Genomic DNA, 12,655 nt, shown 5'->3' with positions numbered 1-12,655 from the left:
CGGAGGGACACAACAAGTTCCCTCCTTATTCCCAAGAGGTCTCAGATTCTCACACTGAATCTGTCATGTACTGTGGCAAATGGGTCCTCAGCTGGAAGTTAAGAGATTGGGGGTCCCAGTGGGTTTTTTGATATGGTTCTATGCCATTTGACTGTTTCCCTTTACTACACAGATCAAGAATTCCTCCAGCTGTAGGACAAAGTTATTAGGCTAGGGAAGTTACTTTTTTCCCTCCTAAAATTTAAAACTAAATTTCGAATTTTCATTCTGGAATAATTTCAGATTTTACACAAACACTGAAAAATAGTAGGAAGGATTTTCACTGAGTCGTCATCCAGTTTCTTCCATTATTGATATCTTACACAATCACAGTACAGGGACCAAAGCCAGGTAATTCGCACACTGACACAATACTACTAACTAATACGTAGACTTGATTTAGATTTCGTGAACTGTCCTACTAATATCCTTTTTCCAATCTAGGATCTTATCCAGAGTCGCAAGCTGAATTTGGTTGTCTTTTCTCCTTAGTCTTCTTTAACCTAGGCCAGTTTCTCAGTCTTTGTTTTTCATGGAGGTCAATGACTGTTAACCAGGGCTACACATCAGAATCCGCCAGAGAGCTCATCAAGATGCTTGTATCTCGATCCCAGCCCCAGAGATTCTGATTTAAGAAGTGTAGAGTGGGGCCTGGGTGCATGTTGTCGAAGACAATGAGCCTTGAGATTCGGATCCACACCCTCAGTTAAAAGTCGGATTTGTTTCAACACCTCAAGAAGTGACATTTTGAGATTCTGTCCATGTGACATCTGTCCTTCCTCTTCATTCATTTCCCTGTTCCTCCTCCATTCCCAATTCTCATTGATGAGAAAAGTTCTGACTCTCCAAAATTCCAAGAGGACTTTTGAAGAGGTTTCTAGATACCTCGTGGGTTACAACCTGTACACAGATCTTTTATTGTAGAAGAAAGATCAAATAAAATACATATGACGCAGTGTTTCTGGAGCTAGGATGTCCCCATAAGCAGGAGATGACTTAGGGATGTGGACTCAGGGCCTGTATCTTGAGGACATCTCTGAGTAAGGTAACGTGTAAAAATACCACCACTACCACTGAGCAAAACTCAGTGACTATTTTAAGACTGATGTTATTAAGCTTGTCCAACTTTTGGCACCTTGGAGGACCTATGACACCACCCCCCCCCGGTACTGTACTGTATTGACCTTATGTCAATAATTGGAAAGAGGCAAAGTTGTCCATGGTAAAAATGCATGTGTTCGTTCTTTCAGAGTTTAATTCAGTTTAATGGAATATAGATTTATAATAATGACAATTTATAAAAACAATGTTACTGCCACTTCTTAAAATCTCCTATGTGTTGCATATGCTTTATATAGAGATTAGAAAGACACAGAGTCTGTCTTCAAGGAGCTTATAGGCTAGTGGGAGAAACCAATAGATACGCAATTCAACTCATAAAGAGCAGAATACTTGCTCTAATAGAGCTAAATCAGGAAAGCAGTATATTGTTTTTGAAGTGGAAATGGTTTACTCTTTCCATAAAAGAGTGATGGAATAAGTTAGTTGAGATATTTCAAGTGTTTTTGTTGTGAAACCACACTCCTTCAGGCTTCATCACCATCTTTGGCGGGAGAGTAAATTTCTGGCCTCAATGGCGACCACAGGGTGATGTCCTGTCTCCAAAGGAAAGGTGTATTTTTGGAGTCCTCTCTCAACACACTGATATTTGTTTTCCAGCTTCCTTTTTCAGTGGTAAATTAGGATTCCCCCTCCCCCCTGGACTGTTGCCTCATTCTCTGTCCAGAACACGAATTTTTTTATTTTTGTTTCAATTTTTAACTGAGAGAACTTCACTTTTTGCTATTGAGGCTGAAGATAATCTCAATAGCTGCTAGAAGATTGATGTGTAGGCTTAAGTCATTGCCCTATTCATTTGGAGTGCCCGTCTCTGGAAGTCAAAGTATATGGTATGGTTTGCTGTTTGGGTCACAAATGACCATATCTTGTAAGATATAACACTTGGGGGATTAAAAATGCTAGTTCTGGTTCTAGGCCATTTGTAGAACCAGACTATCTTCCTAATTTCATATTATTTGAAAATCATTCGGTGCTTTGGACTAAGAGATTGAATGTGTTTTTCAACAAGTGGAAACCACAGTATAATAGAGAAATGAGGTATGATTCGATGGGATGCACTCGTGTGTTTCACCTTCTTACAGACAGTTTACTTGTGGCTAAGCATGAGGACTGTTGAACTCAGTGAAGACCCAGGGATGCTGTATTAGCTAAATGTAGAGTGAAACCATCCATTTGAAAATCAGGAAGACTTCATCTACTTTAGGATCATAATTCTTCTTGCTTTTAATTTGAGAATCACAATGAACATTTCAAGCTAAGTTATTTAGAAAGATGACGGAGACATTACATTTGGGCTTGGGTAAATATAGTGGCACATTAAAATTAAACTCTGGGTTTGAGTAGATTCTGCGATTCATTTCACAGTGTCTTCCTTTTGATTTTTAAAAAATGCATGTCTGTAATTCACATTTATTGTAGAACAGTTGAATCAAAAGGAGAGGGAATAAAAGGAAGAAAAAAAATAGGACCATGTGATAAGTGCTATTCAGTAGCCCACCTTTTTCCTCACATGATATGTCAAAGTTTTTCATGTTCTTCTCCCAGATACTCCATGACTCACTCCCTCGCTAGATTAAGTCGTTGTTCAAATGCCACATTGGTTAGGCATTTCCTAACCTTTCTCTTAAAAATTGTGGCGTTCCACCTCCACCCTAGTACTCCCTTGATTTTCCTTGCTCCGTATTTCCATGGTGCTAATCATGATTTGATATTATGTTTTCTTTAATCTATTTTTTAAGGATTCTTCTCCTTCTGATAGAATATAAATTCTGTAAGTCCAGCACTTTCTATATATTTTTTTGTTCTTGTTTGATTTCCGCCCTCTTGTCTAGAATGATTCCTGACACATAAGAGGTACTCAATCAACGAATAAATTGATGTCAGTTCTAGATCAACATCATCATTTTGATGGCTACACAGTTTACCAGTGTGTGATTGACCACAGTTGGTTTTTTTTTACCAGTACTTTATTGATGAACATTCTGATTATTTTTATTATATTTCATTGTGATGGAGATTCTTTAACATCCTTCTCTATGTAGTCCTCGGTCGCTTCTTTTGTAGGATAATTTATTAAAAGTAGTGTTGCTGTATCAAAGCGTATACACATTTTTAAGGCTTTTGACACCTGTTGTCAGATTTTCTTGAGAAAAGTCTTATCCTGAACATTCGTCTGTTTATATATGAATAGCATATGAAAGTATGAATTTTCGTATGCCATCATCAATAGTGCGTTTGTCACTATTTTTAATCTTTGTCCTCTCATTTAAATGACATTGCCTTGAAAATTAAGTACTATAAGAATCAACCGTTTGTGTGTTAGTTAAGCAGCATAAAATACAAACGGAAGGAATAGAAAGGTGAATTTTCTAATGTATAATAAAAGCACGAACTCCAAAAATGTCAAGTGTTGGAGCTGAAGAATTGGAATCACTTGGTTCAGGTGACATGTCTTCTCATTGACAGATGAAGATGCCTCTTTTAATGGAGCTGGTGGTGTTGCCATTTGGATGAGGAGGACAGAGAACCAAGAATGCCTAGCCTTGCCCTCATAATTATCCCCTCTCCCAGAGAGTTCTTAAAGGGGCTGAATACTCAAGGAACAGGAGCAGAATGGGAATATAGGAACCCACTTTATTAATAGCTCCACGGGGCTTAATCGCTCTCTAGGACAGAGGTCACACTGAGATTGTACGCAGGCTTTGGTTCTAGGAATCAGCTGGCTTTTTATCCTCTTTCTACTGCAGACAACATGGTGATTAGATCAGGACAATTCCTTTCATATTTTTAGCTACAACCAATGGATCATAAATAGGTTGAGAAGTCTGAGCGGTGTTGCATTAAATGAGACTTATCCTTAATGTTGTTTGTTTGTTTGTTTGTTTGTTTGACCTCTGCCATGTCCCAGTATTTCCTGGTGGTTTTGAAAATCTTATTCAGCTCAATATTTGCAGGTGACACATTTCTAGGTACAGAAAATTTCTCTTTGGTTTTGTGTATACATGCGATTTTAAAAATAGCATATGATTTCACTCAGATGAGGAATTTAAGAAATAAAACAAATGAACAAAGGAGAAAAGAGACCAACCCCGAAATAGTCTCTTAACTACAGAGAACAAACTGATGGTTAACAGAGGGGGGTGTAGAGGGGATGGGTGAAATAGGGGATGGGGATTAAGAGCACACTTACCGTGATGAGCACTGATTAATGTATAGAATTGTTGAATCACTATACTGTTCACCTGAAACTAATATAATACTGTATGCTAACTATACTGGAAGTAAAAAAAATATATATGTATGTATATAAATGGGTAAAATAATGGCAGGCTAAAATTTTGTATAATGGAAAGTAAATTTCTTTTCCACTCTTGTTCCCTAGTGGCAAAATTAGCTTCTTCATAGAGGCAACTTGCTGTTAACAATTTCTTAGGAATCCATGTAAAACATACTTCATGACAACACAAGCATATATGTCATCACACAAATGATACCATTATCCATTTTGTCCTATACCATGAATGCCTCATTTTTTTTAAAAGTAAACTCAATACCAAATGTGGGACTTGAACGCACGATCCCAACATCAAGAGTCACAGGCTCTATTGACTGAGTCAGCCAGGTGCCCTGAGAATGCTCCATTTTGAAAGTATTTTACTCAGTGTGCTTTCTGGTGTAGTTTTCTTGGTGGCAAGTGTGTTTAATATAAAGAGAAGATGGCGTTGAGGGTGAAATTCCAAAGGGTCTTTAGTTGCTTTGTTTTGTAATAAGTTGCCTCTCTGAGGAGAATGCTATAAGGGTGACACAACTCAGTCACCTTATGGAGACTGCTGCTCCTGTCACGTTTGCTTTATCTTCTGCTCACTGTCTTTACTCAACCTATGCAGAGAGTTTTGCCTTCTCAGACCTGGCCTCCTGCGTAGGCAGCTGAGTTGCCGTCTTGTGCATAAGTGGAAAGCAAGAAGAATCGTCACCTGCTACGTAGGCATTGTACAAGTCATATGGAAATTAGATTGGTGACACCTCAGCTGTGGGTTGAAACCCATTTGTGGGTCACCGTTACTTCAGTGGTGGTTATTCCACCAGGAATAACCAACACTTTTGAAATAAATACATATAATAGAAGTTTCAATGTGCGTTCCATGTGGTAAGTATGGTTTCATGCAACCCTTGTTTCAGATATACATGTCCAAGCAAGTAGTATTGCAGCTTGATATAAAAGGTTATTTCTTTGCTCTGGGTTGTGGTCAAAAAAGGTTCAGAGTCACTGTTTTAACTGCTTTGATCTGCAGAGTCACACAGGGAAGTGAATATTGTTATCTTCATTTCATAGGTGAGGTAACCTGACCCTGAGATGGTAGCATTGCTCTTTCTCAGGTAAAGGGTAGAGCTGTGGCTTGTTTTTCAAGTTTTTAGGCTTGGCATTTTGTATTCTTTTCTTTTGAACATATTTCCATGCTCTATTCATTACTGTAAACGGAAACGAATAACTGCTTTTACTCGAAGCTTACGACTTGGTCACCGTAATTGTATTTTTTCACATGTGTGTGCGTGTGTGTTTTCCAGCCCAATCTCTTGTACACTCATAATTTAAATACTTAACTTGGGAAGTCCCTAAGTGGTTTTATTTATATGTACCTTAAAGTTTATTTCCTTAAACAACCAAAAATTATCCCCATCAGAAAGTTGGAGAAGCAACAGTTCCAACCCAAGGAGCCATAAAGCCATGTCCCTCCATGTACTGTGCATGGATCTGTGTCATCATCCTGCAAGCATATTAAAAATGCAGAACCTCAGGCCTCACCCCATGGCTGCTGAATCAGAGTCTGCGTTTACCCTTGGCCATTTGAACATTGACATTTGAACAACATGTAAGGCATCAGGCCATTCAACCAAACAAACATCAATTGAGGGATGAAATGGCTTCTTATATAGTTATTCAGCCTACGTTTACTGAGAGTGGCCCAAACTTTATGCCAGGATGTGGAGATAGAATGAGAAATTATAAGTGGGCTCTATTGGTTAGGAGCTTCCATTCTCAGTAGGAGAGAATGGCCATGAACATCTAGGTGCAACCAAGTATTAGAGATGCTGGTGAGGCACAGACGGGCTACTGTGTGTATCCCTGTGTATGTGTGTAGGTTTACATGGATGTTGGAAGAAGAAAAAGAATGATGCTTTTTTAGTTTTTTTTTCTGTTTTTTGCTTTTTTTAAATTATAGTAAATGAGTTCAGACTTCACTGATGATCTGAGTTTAATTATTCCTTTGGGCTTTTTCACTACAATCACATATAACCCTTAATTTGTAAACTTCTTTGCTGGTCAGTTCTTGATATTTTTTTCCCCCTCTGATGGGGGCCTACCTTTATTCCATGAAAGGATAAGTGAGTTCTGCATTCAGGTGGTGAGATGCCTTTCATATATGCCCAAACGACGTTACTAGGGCAACTACTCAGCTCCTAGCAGTTAGCCATATATGCTTCTCAATGCTGTTGCCTTTTTAGCCCTATACTGGGAAGGGTAGCTGGAGAAAGTATGCATCCCTGGGTACTTGGGAGATTTTCCTCAACTGGCTTTTCAAGTTAATGATACACATTACAGGCTATATGGTGAAAGTAAGTTGGCAGAAAATAGTATTTGAGAATTGGGGCTATATACTTTTGCACGATTCACCCTTTAACTGACCCATGGTGCTACCCCTGACAAAAAGCAAAAATCTGTTGACTATTAGCTGAATTGTTTGGGATGATATGGAGCAAATTAAGTGAGATACTTCCTAGCTTCTCTCTAATGCAGAGTGAGGATTCGTTTCTAGCTCCATATTTCACTAGCTGTGTAACTTCAAGTACCTGTACCTGGCAAGTGAGAGATAAATGTGCGTTGCATGTGAGTAGGCTTTGGATGGTGAGGAGAAGGGAAAGGAGGAAAGCAGGTGTGTAGGCTTGTGGCTCTGACTACCCTCCTTCTTCTAAGACTAGATGTTTCTGTCTTAGATTTTATGGATCCCTGCATTGTCCAAGTTGCCTGATTGGGGGGGGGGTGTTCTTTTTTGGTTTGCCTGTTTGATTTATTCAGTGTCCCTGTAATTCATAGGGTGTGATAGTTCCATTTGGATTTCCCTGGCAAGCAGAGAGGACAGGCCATGCACTAATGTGAAGGTCTACAGCTAACCATTGCTAGTTGGAAGGTACTGCAGCTGATACATGTTTTTCTTTTTTTATTTAAAAAAATTTTTTTTAACGTTTATTTATTTTTGAGACAGAGAGAGACAGAGCATGAATGAGGGAAGGTCAGAGAGAGGGAGACACAGAATCTGAAACAGGCTCCAGGCTCTGAGCTGTCAGCACAGAGCCCGACGTGGGGCTTGAACTCACAGACCGTGAGATCATGACCCAAGCCGAAGTCGGCCGCTCAACCGACTGACTGAGCCACCCAGGTGCCCCTACATGTTTTTCTTTAGGAGGGTCACCAGCTAAGCTTCAAAGTCAGACACCCTTTCTTTTTTTAATTTTATTTTATTTAGAGAGAGAGAGTGAGACTGAGATTTGGGGAGAGGGGCAGAGGGGGAGAGAGAATCTTAAGCAGTCTGAGCACAGAGCCCACTGAGGGGCTCAATCCCATGACCCTGGGATCATGACCTGAGCTGAAATCAAAAGTCGGACGCTCAACTTACTGAAGCACTCAGGCGCCCCATCCAGATGCTCTTTCATTGTTTGAAAACATCTGTAAGGATGGAAAGGTTCCCCTCCCACAGACACACATACACAAACACGCACACACGCTCACACATGCACACACACACACACTCTGTTCTTTTGTTCTTTCCATTTTGCCATCTTACTTAAACATGAAAATATGACTTCTCTCTTAAGTGGATTTGTTTTTCCTGCAACTTAGAAGCATTTTCCTTTGTTTAATGGCCTATTAAAATGGTGACCCATAAATCAGAAATCTTGTAATAGTTCTAAGTCTGGTTTAAGGTAATTATTAAGAGCTTTTCATTCCTACCAACTCAGCTAGTTATGGACTAGTCCACAGGACCTATTTTCTATCCTTTATCAATGTGTGTATCTGTTTTTTACACATCATTTTAAAATGTGAGCTCCACTCTAAAGAATGAAGGAAGAAGCCTATGATGGTCGAGCTTGAAGAACTGCAAATTATGTGATAATTATTATAAGCTTATTACTAGAACTTTTAAAAATCTTAATCTAATTTCAGCCTAGAATAAATAGTCTAGATCTTGGTTGTTTTCAACTCATTTCTTTTAAAAATTCATTATCTTCCTTTTCTGTTCCTTTTCACCCTCCCAGGATTGTCACCAATTTGTGCCTCACTATATATTTAATTTTTATGACAAAAATTTAGTTGGGAAGGATATACAATTGACTTTTGAATGGTAGAGAGCTAAGGGCATTGACCCCATGCCGTTGAAAATCTGCATATGTCTTCTGACTCTCCCAAATGTTGACTACTAATAACTGTTGTTTTTTTGTTTTTAATTTTTTTATTTGTTGGGGTGCCTGGGTGGCTCAGTCGGTTAAGCGTCCGACTTCGGCTCAGGTCATGATCTTGCAGTTTGTGAGTTCGAGCCCCGCATCGGGCTCTGTGCTGGAAGCTCGGAGCCAGGAGCCTGCTTCAGATTCTGTGTCTCCCTCTCTCTTTGCCCCTCCCCTACTCACACTCTGTCTGTCTGTCTGTCTCTCTCTCTGTCTCAAAAATAAAATAAAACATTAAAAATATTAAAAATTTAAAATATTTAATATTTATTAAAATATTAAAATTTTAATATTTTTAATGTTTTATTTTATTTTTGAGAGAGAGAGAGAGACACTGTGTGAGTGGGGGAGGGGCAGAGAGAGGGAGATACAGAATCTGAAGCAGGCTCCAGGCTCTGAGCTATCAGCACAGAGCCCGTCGTGGGGCTGGAATTCACGAACCATGAGATCATGAACTGAGCTGAAGTTGGACGTTTAACCGACTGAGCCACCCAGGTGCCCCTACTGATAACTGCTGTTGATCAGAAGCCTCACCACTGATATGAACAGTTGGATGACACATATTTTGTATGTTATATGTGTCATATACTGTATTCTTATAATCAAGTAAACTAGGGAAAAGAAAATGTTAAGAAAATTATAAGGAAGAAAAAATACATTTACAGGACTGTACTGTACAAAATTTGTACGTCAGCCTATGTAGTTCAAACCCATGTTTTTCAAAGATCAACTATGGTTGGAAGAGACTGCAGAGACAACCAGTTGTATTTTTTATTCTAAGACTAATTTCCTGAGAATGTGGACTATTCATGTCGCTTTCACGGGCCTCTGTTTCTAACTTTATAATATGATCTCCAGATTCTATTTACTTCTTATCCTGTTTAATGCTCTGACATTTCTCTGTGACATAATAAAATGTGCTAAAGTATAAGAAGGTGCTCAGAAATTGTCTTTTAAATTATGCATGAAGACGACCTAGGTCCAGATAGAACATTTGGACCAGAAAATGAGGTTGTGCACTAGAATTTAGTAGGACTAGTCTCCATCAACCTAGACCTCCTTCGCTGATCACTCAAGATCTCATTGTGAGTCCTTTTCTTGTATGTTTTGACTTTCCAAGGCAGAAAACAACTCGGTGACGATTCATTTTTACTTAGCAGGTGTTAAATATTTTTCAGTGCAGTGTTTGGCCAAAGGAAGGTCAAATTAGTCTCTTGATTCTGACTGCACATTAGAATTATTTGGGTTTTAAAGGAATACTGGCACCTGACGCCTCCCCCCAACTCACTTTCCCCTATCCCCAAGATACTGATTGCAGTTGGCGTGATGGAGTTTGGGCATTGGCATTTTTAGAAAACTTTCTTGGTGATTCTAGTATGTAGCCAGTGTTTAGAACTACTGGGTAGAGTTACTGAAGGTTTATGAGAATTATAATCCTAATAAGGATATGGACAAAGCACGTCCCTAGATGTGCACACCCAGAAAAGTAAGAGAAATAGAAATATTTCTATATGACATCAGTCATTTAACCTTTCTAATCCTACAGGGTCTAAAATAGGAACAATATAATACTTGGCTGAAATGCAGTGGTTCTCAAAGTGTCGTCCCAGACCAATAGCATCAGCATCACCTGGGAGTTTATTAGAAATGAAAATTCTCAGGGGGCACCTGCATGGCTCAGTTGATTGAGCATCTGACTCAACTTTGGCTCAAGTCATGATCTCACGGTTTGTGAGTTCAAGGCCCGCATCCAGCTCTGTGCTGACAGTGCAAAGCCTGCTTGGGATTTTCTCTCTTCCTCTCTCTCTACTCTTCCCTGCTTGCGTGCTCTCTCTCTCTCTCTCTCTCTCTCTCTCTCTCTGTCTGTCTCTCTGTCCCTCTGTCTCTCTCTCTCTCTCACACACACACACACACACAAATAAACAAAAATTAAAAAAAAAAATAAATGCAAATTCTCGGGCCCCACCCTAGACCAACTAAATCAAGAACTCTGAGGGTGGAACACAGCCATCCATGTTTTACCAGACCTTTCCGAGAGCCTGATGACCTCTATAAATTTCGAGAACCATCAGGACGAAGGGTTGTAGGACTAGTAGGTAGCCTATGAAAATCTTAGCACAGTGGTTTGGTGCATGGTGGGAGTCTAAAAAGCAGAGTACTCTAAATATGTAGTGTATTTCACTGCTTTGTCGTCTGAATATGTCTGGAAGCTAGATTAGACAGCTACTCTTCCAACTTGAAGTCTGTTATTTCTAAGGCAAATAGGGGCCAGAGGAACCATCAGAACAATGAATCAAGGTGTATCAGAACAATCAAATCCAAGCCACCATCCTTCTTCTGTGCAGTTTAGATTTTTTTTTTTTGAAGGCTTAAATCATGGTATTTTGGTTCTACCCAAAAGCAACTCATTGAGTGACAGAAACTCCTGCCCTGGTGCTAAGTGTTGAGCAACTGAAATGCAAGGAAAAGCTACTTATTCATGAATATTACTTATTATTGTTATCTAAAATATTATTTTTAAAAGAAAAAAGCCAAACAGATTTTTTTAAATGGAAGTTTCCTATTCCTAATAGAATTTCTTGCAAAGTATTTTTAAAAATTTCCATACCATGAAGCCACAGAGCTTTTAGATTTATGTCTGCACTTCAGACCTTAGAGATTAGGTGCTCTCTTCCAAAAACATGACATTGGTATGCTCTTCTCATTGGGCAATGATGTTGAACTTTCTTGATATGCTCACCCCTCATCATTTCCTGCCTGGATTGTATATAGATTTTGATATCAGAGGTTTCTTATTCCCCTTTCTCCTAATCTGCCCTGCATGTGCTTTTAGATTAGTCTTTAGTAAATCATACTGCAACCAAATGTTTTCTTGTCAGAAATGCTTGATGGCTCCCCACCGCAAGCATGATAAAATTTGAACTACTTACTAGATGTGCAGCACACTTAAAGAAAAAATTCTTTTTGTCACTGCACTTAGTTTTATTGTTCACTAGTATTCTTTTACATCCCTATATTTATGCTGTATTATGACTCGCTCCTTATTCTCTAGACCCTAGATGTTTTAAGCTATGCCTTTGTTCCCGTCTTTCTGCCAAGAGTGGACTCGTTGGTCACTGTGAACTGCTGTTCAGGGGCAGTTTAAATGTTCTGGTAAAAGCCTTCCTTGTCGCTCTACCTGGGCATAAGTTTTCCTTTTTCTTAGCTTCCAGAAGAGTTCGTTTCTCCATCTTAAAAAATTGTATCTTCTTTTTCCTTTATCTGTGGGCACATTTTTTCCGCCTCTGCTTGATGAAAACTTTACTGAGGGTAAGTACCAAGTCTTACCCACCTCAGCAATTCACCACCCCGAACACCTTCCCTGTTCAAGCTAAACATATCCAACTCCTCCTCCTGTAGGCTAGCTTTTATTTCACTTCTAAGTATCAACTCCTGTCCTCATTCTTCTCAAAATTAAGGCTACCAATTTAACTGAAGGGAACTGTAATAGGGAATAATTGCCATTGAGACAAAACAATGATGCGTCAAGGCCAATTAAAAAGCAGTAAAATGCCAGCAAATATACGTTTTTTAAGAGTCCTACAAAATTGCATCTATGTTAATTTCATGTGTGCATTTCCTTTCTGTAGGTGATTTTCTTCCACCCCCACCTCCACCTCTAGATGATCCTGGTGCTCTTCCGTCTGGCTCTGGAAACTTCCCTCCTCCACCACCCCTTGATGAAGGTGCTTTCAGGGCACAGGTAAGATCTGTGGTGGAAGTCATGTTAATAAGCCATGCTAGGAAGCTCATGAATTCACTGATTGTTTCTGTGGTGGATAAACATTTATCCAGAGCCTAAAGAGAGCTTTACAACTCACAAAGAGCTAAGGTACTTTAATGCAACACGCCCCACTGAAGCTTTGCAGAGTTCTGCTGGCTTGCATTCTGAAGCCCTAGGAATCCTTTCACCTACTAATTTTGTTCTGAAACTGAAAGCCATTTTTTAGGAATGCCA

At 39.3% G+C, this 12,655-nt stretch overlaps 1 protein-coding gene across 14 annotated transcripts in view; it reads left to right on the top strand.

The window, feature by feature from the left end:
- LPP (LIM domain containing preferred translocation partner in lipoma) overlaps nt 1–12,655 on the top strand; it is a 669,728-nt gene that overhangs the window by 284,377 nt on the left and 372,696 nt on the right. For all 14 annotated transcript variants that reach the window (XM_053221077.1, XM_027061202.2, XM_053221073.1 and 11 more), the window contains one exon: nt 12,288–12,400. In XM_053221077.1, the coding sequence (XP_053077052.1) occupies nt 12,288–12,400 (113 nt within the window). The remainder of the gene's footprint in view (nt 1–12,287; nt 12,401–12,655) is intronic.

The sequence above is a fragment of the Acinonyx jubatus genome, chromosome C2 (assembly GCF_027475565.1).
Source record: "Acinonyx jubatus isolate Ajub_Pintada_27869175 chromosome C2, VMU_Ajub_asm_v1.0, whole genome shotgun sequence".
In the NCBI taxonomy this organism is placed as follows: domain Eukaryota; kingdom Metazoa; phylum Chordata; class Mammalia; order Carnivora; family Felidae; genus Acinonyx; species Acinonyx jubatus.
Note: the sequence above shows the minus strand (reverse complement) of the source record. Positions and strands in the feature narration are given on the sequence as shown.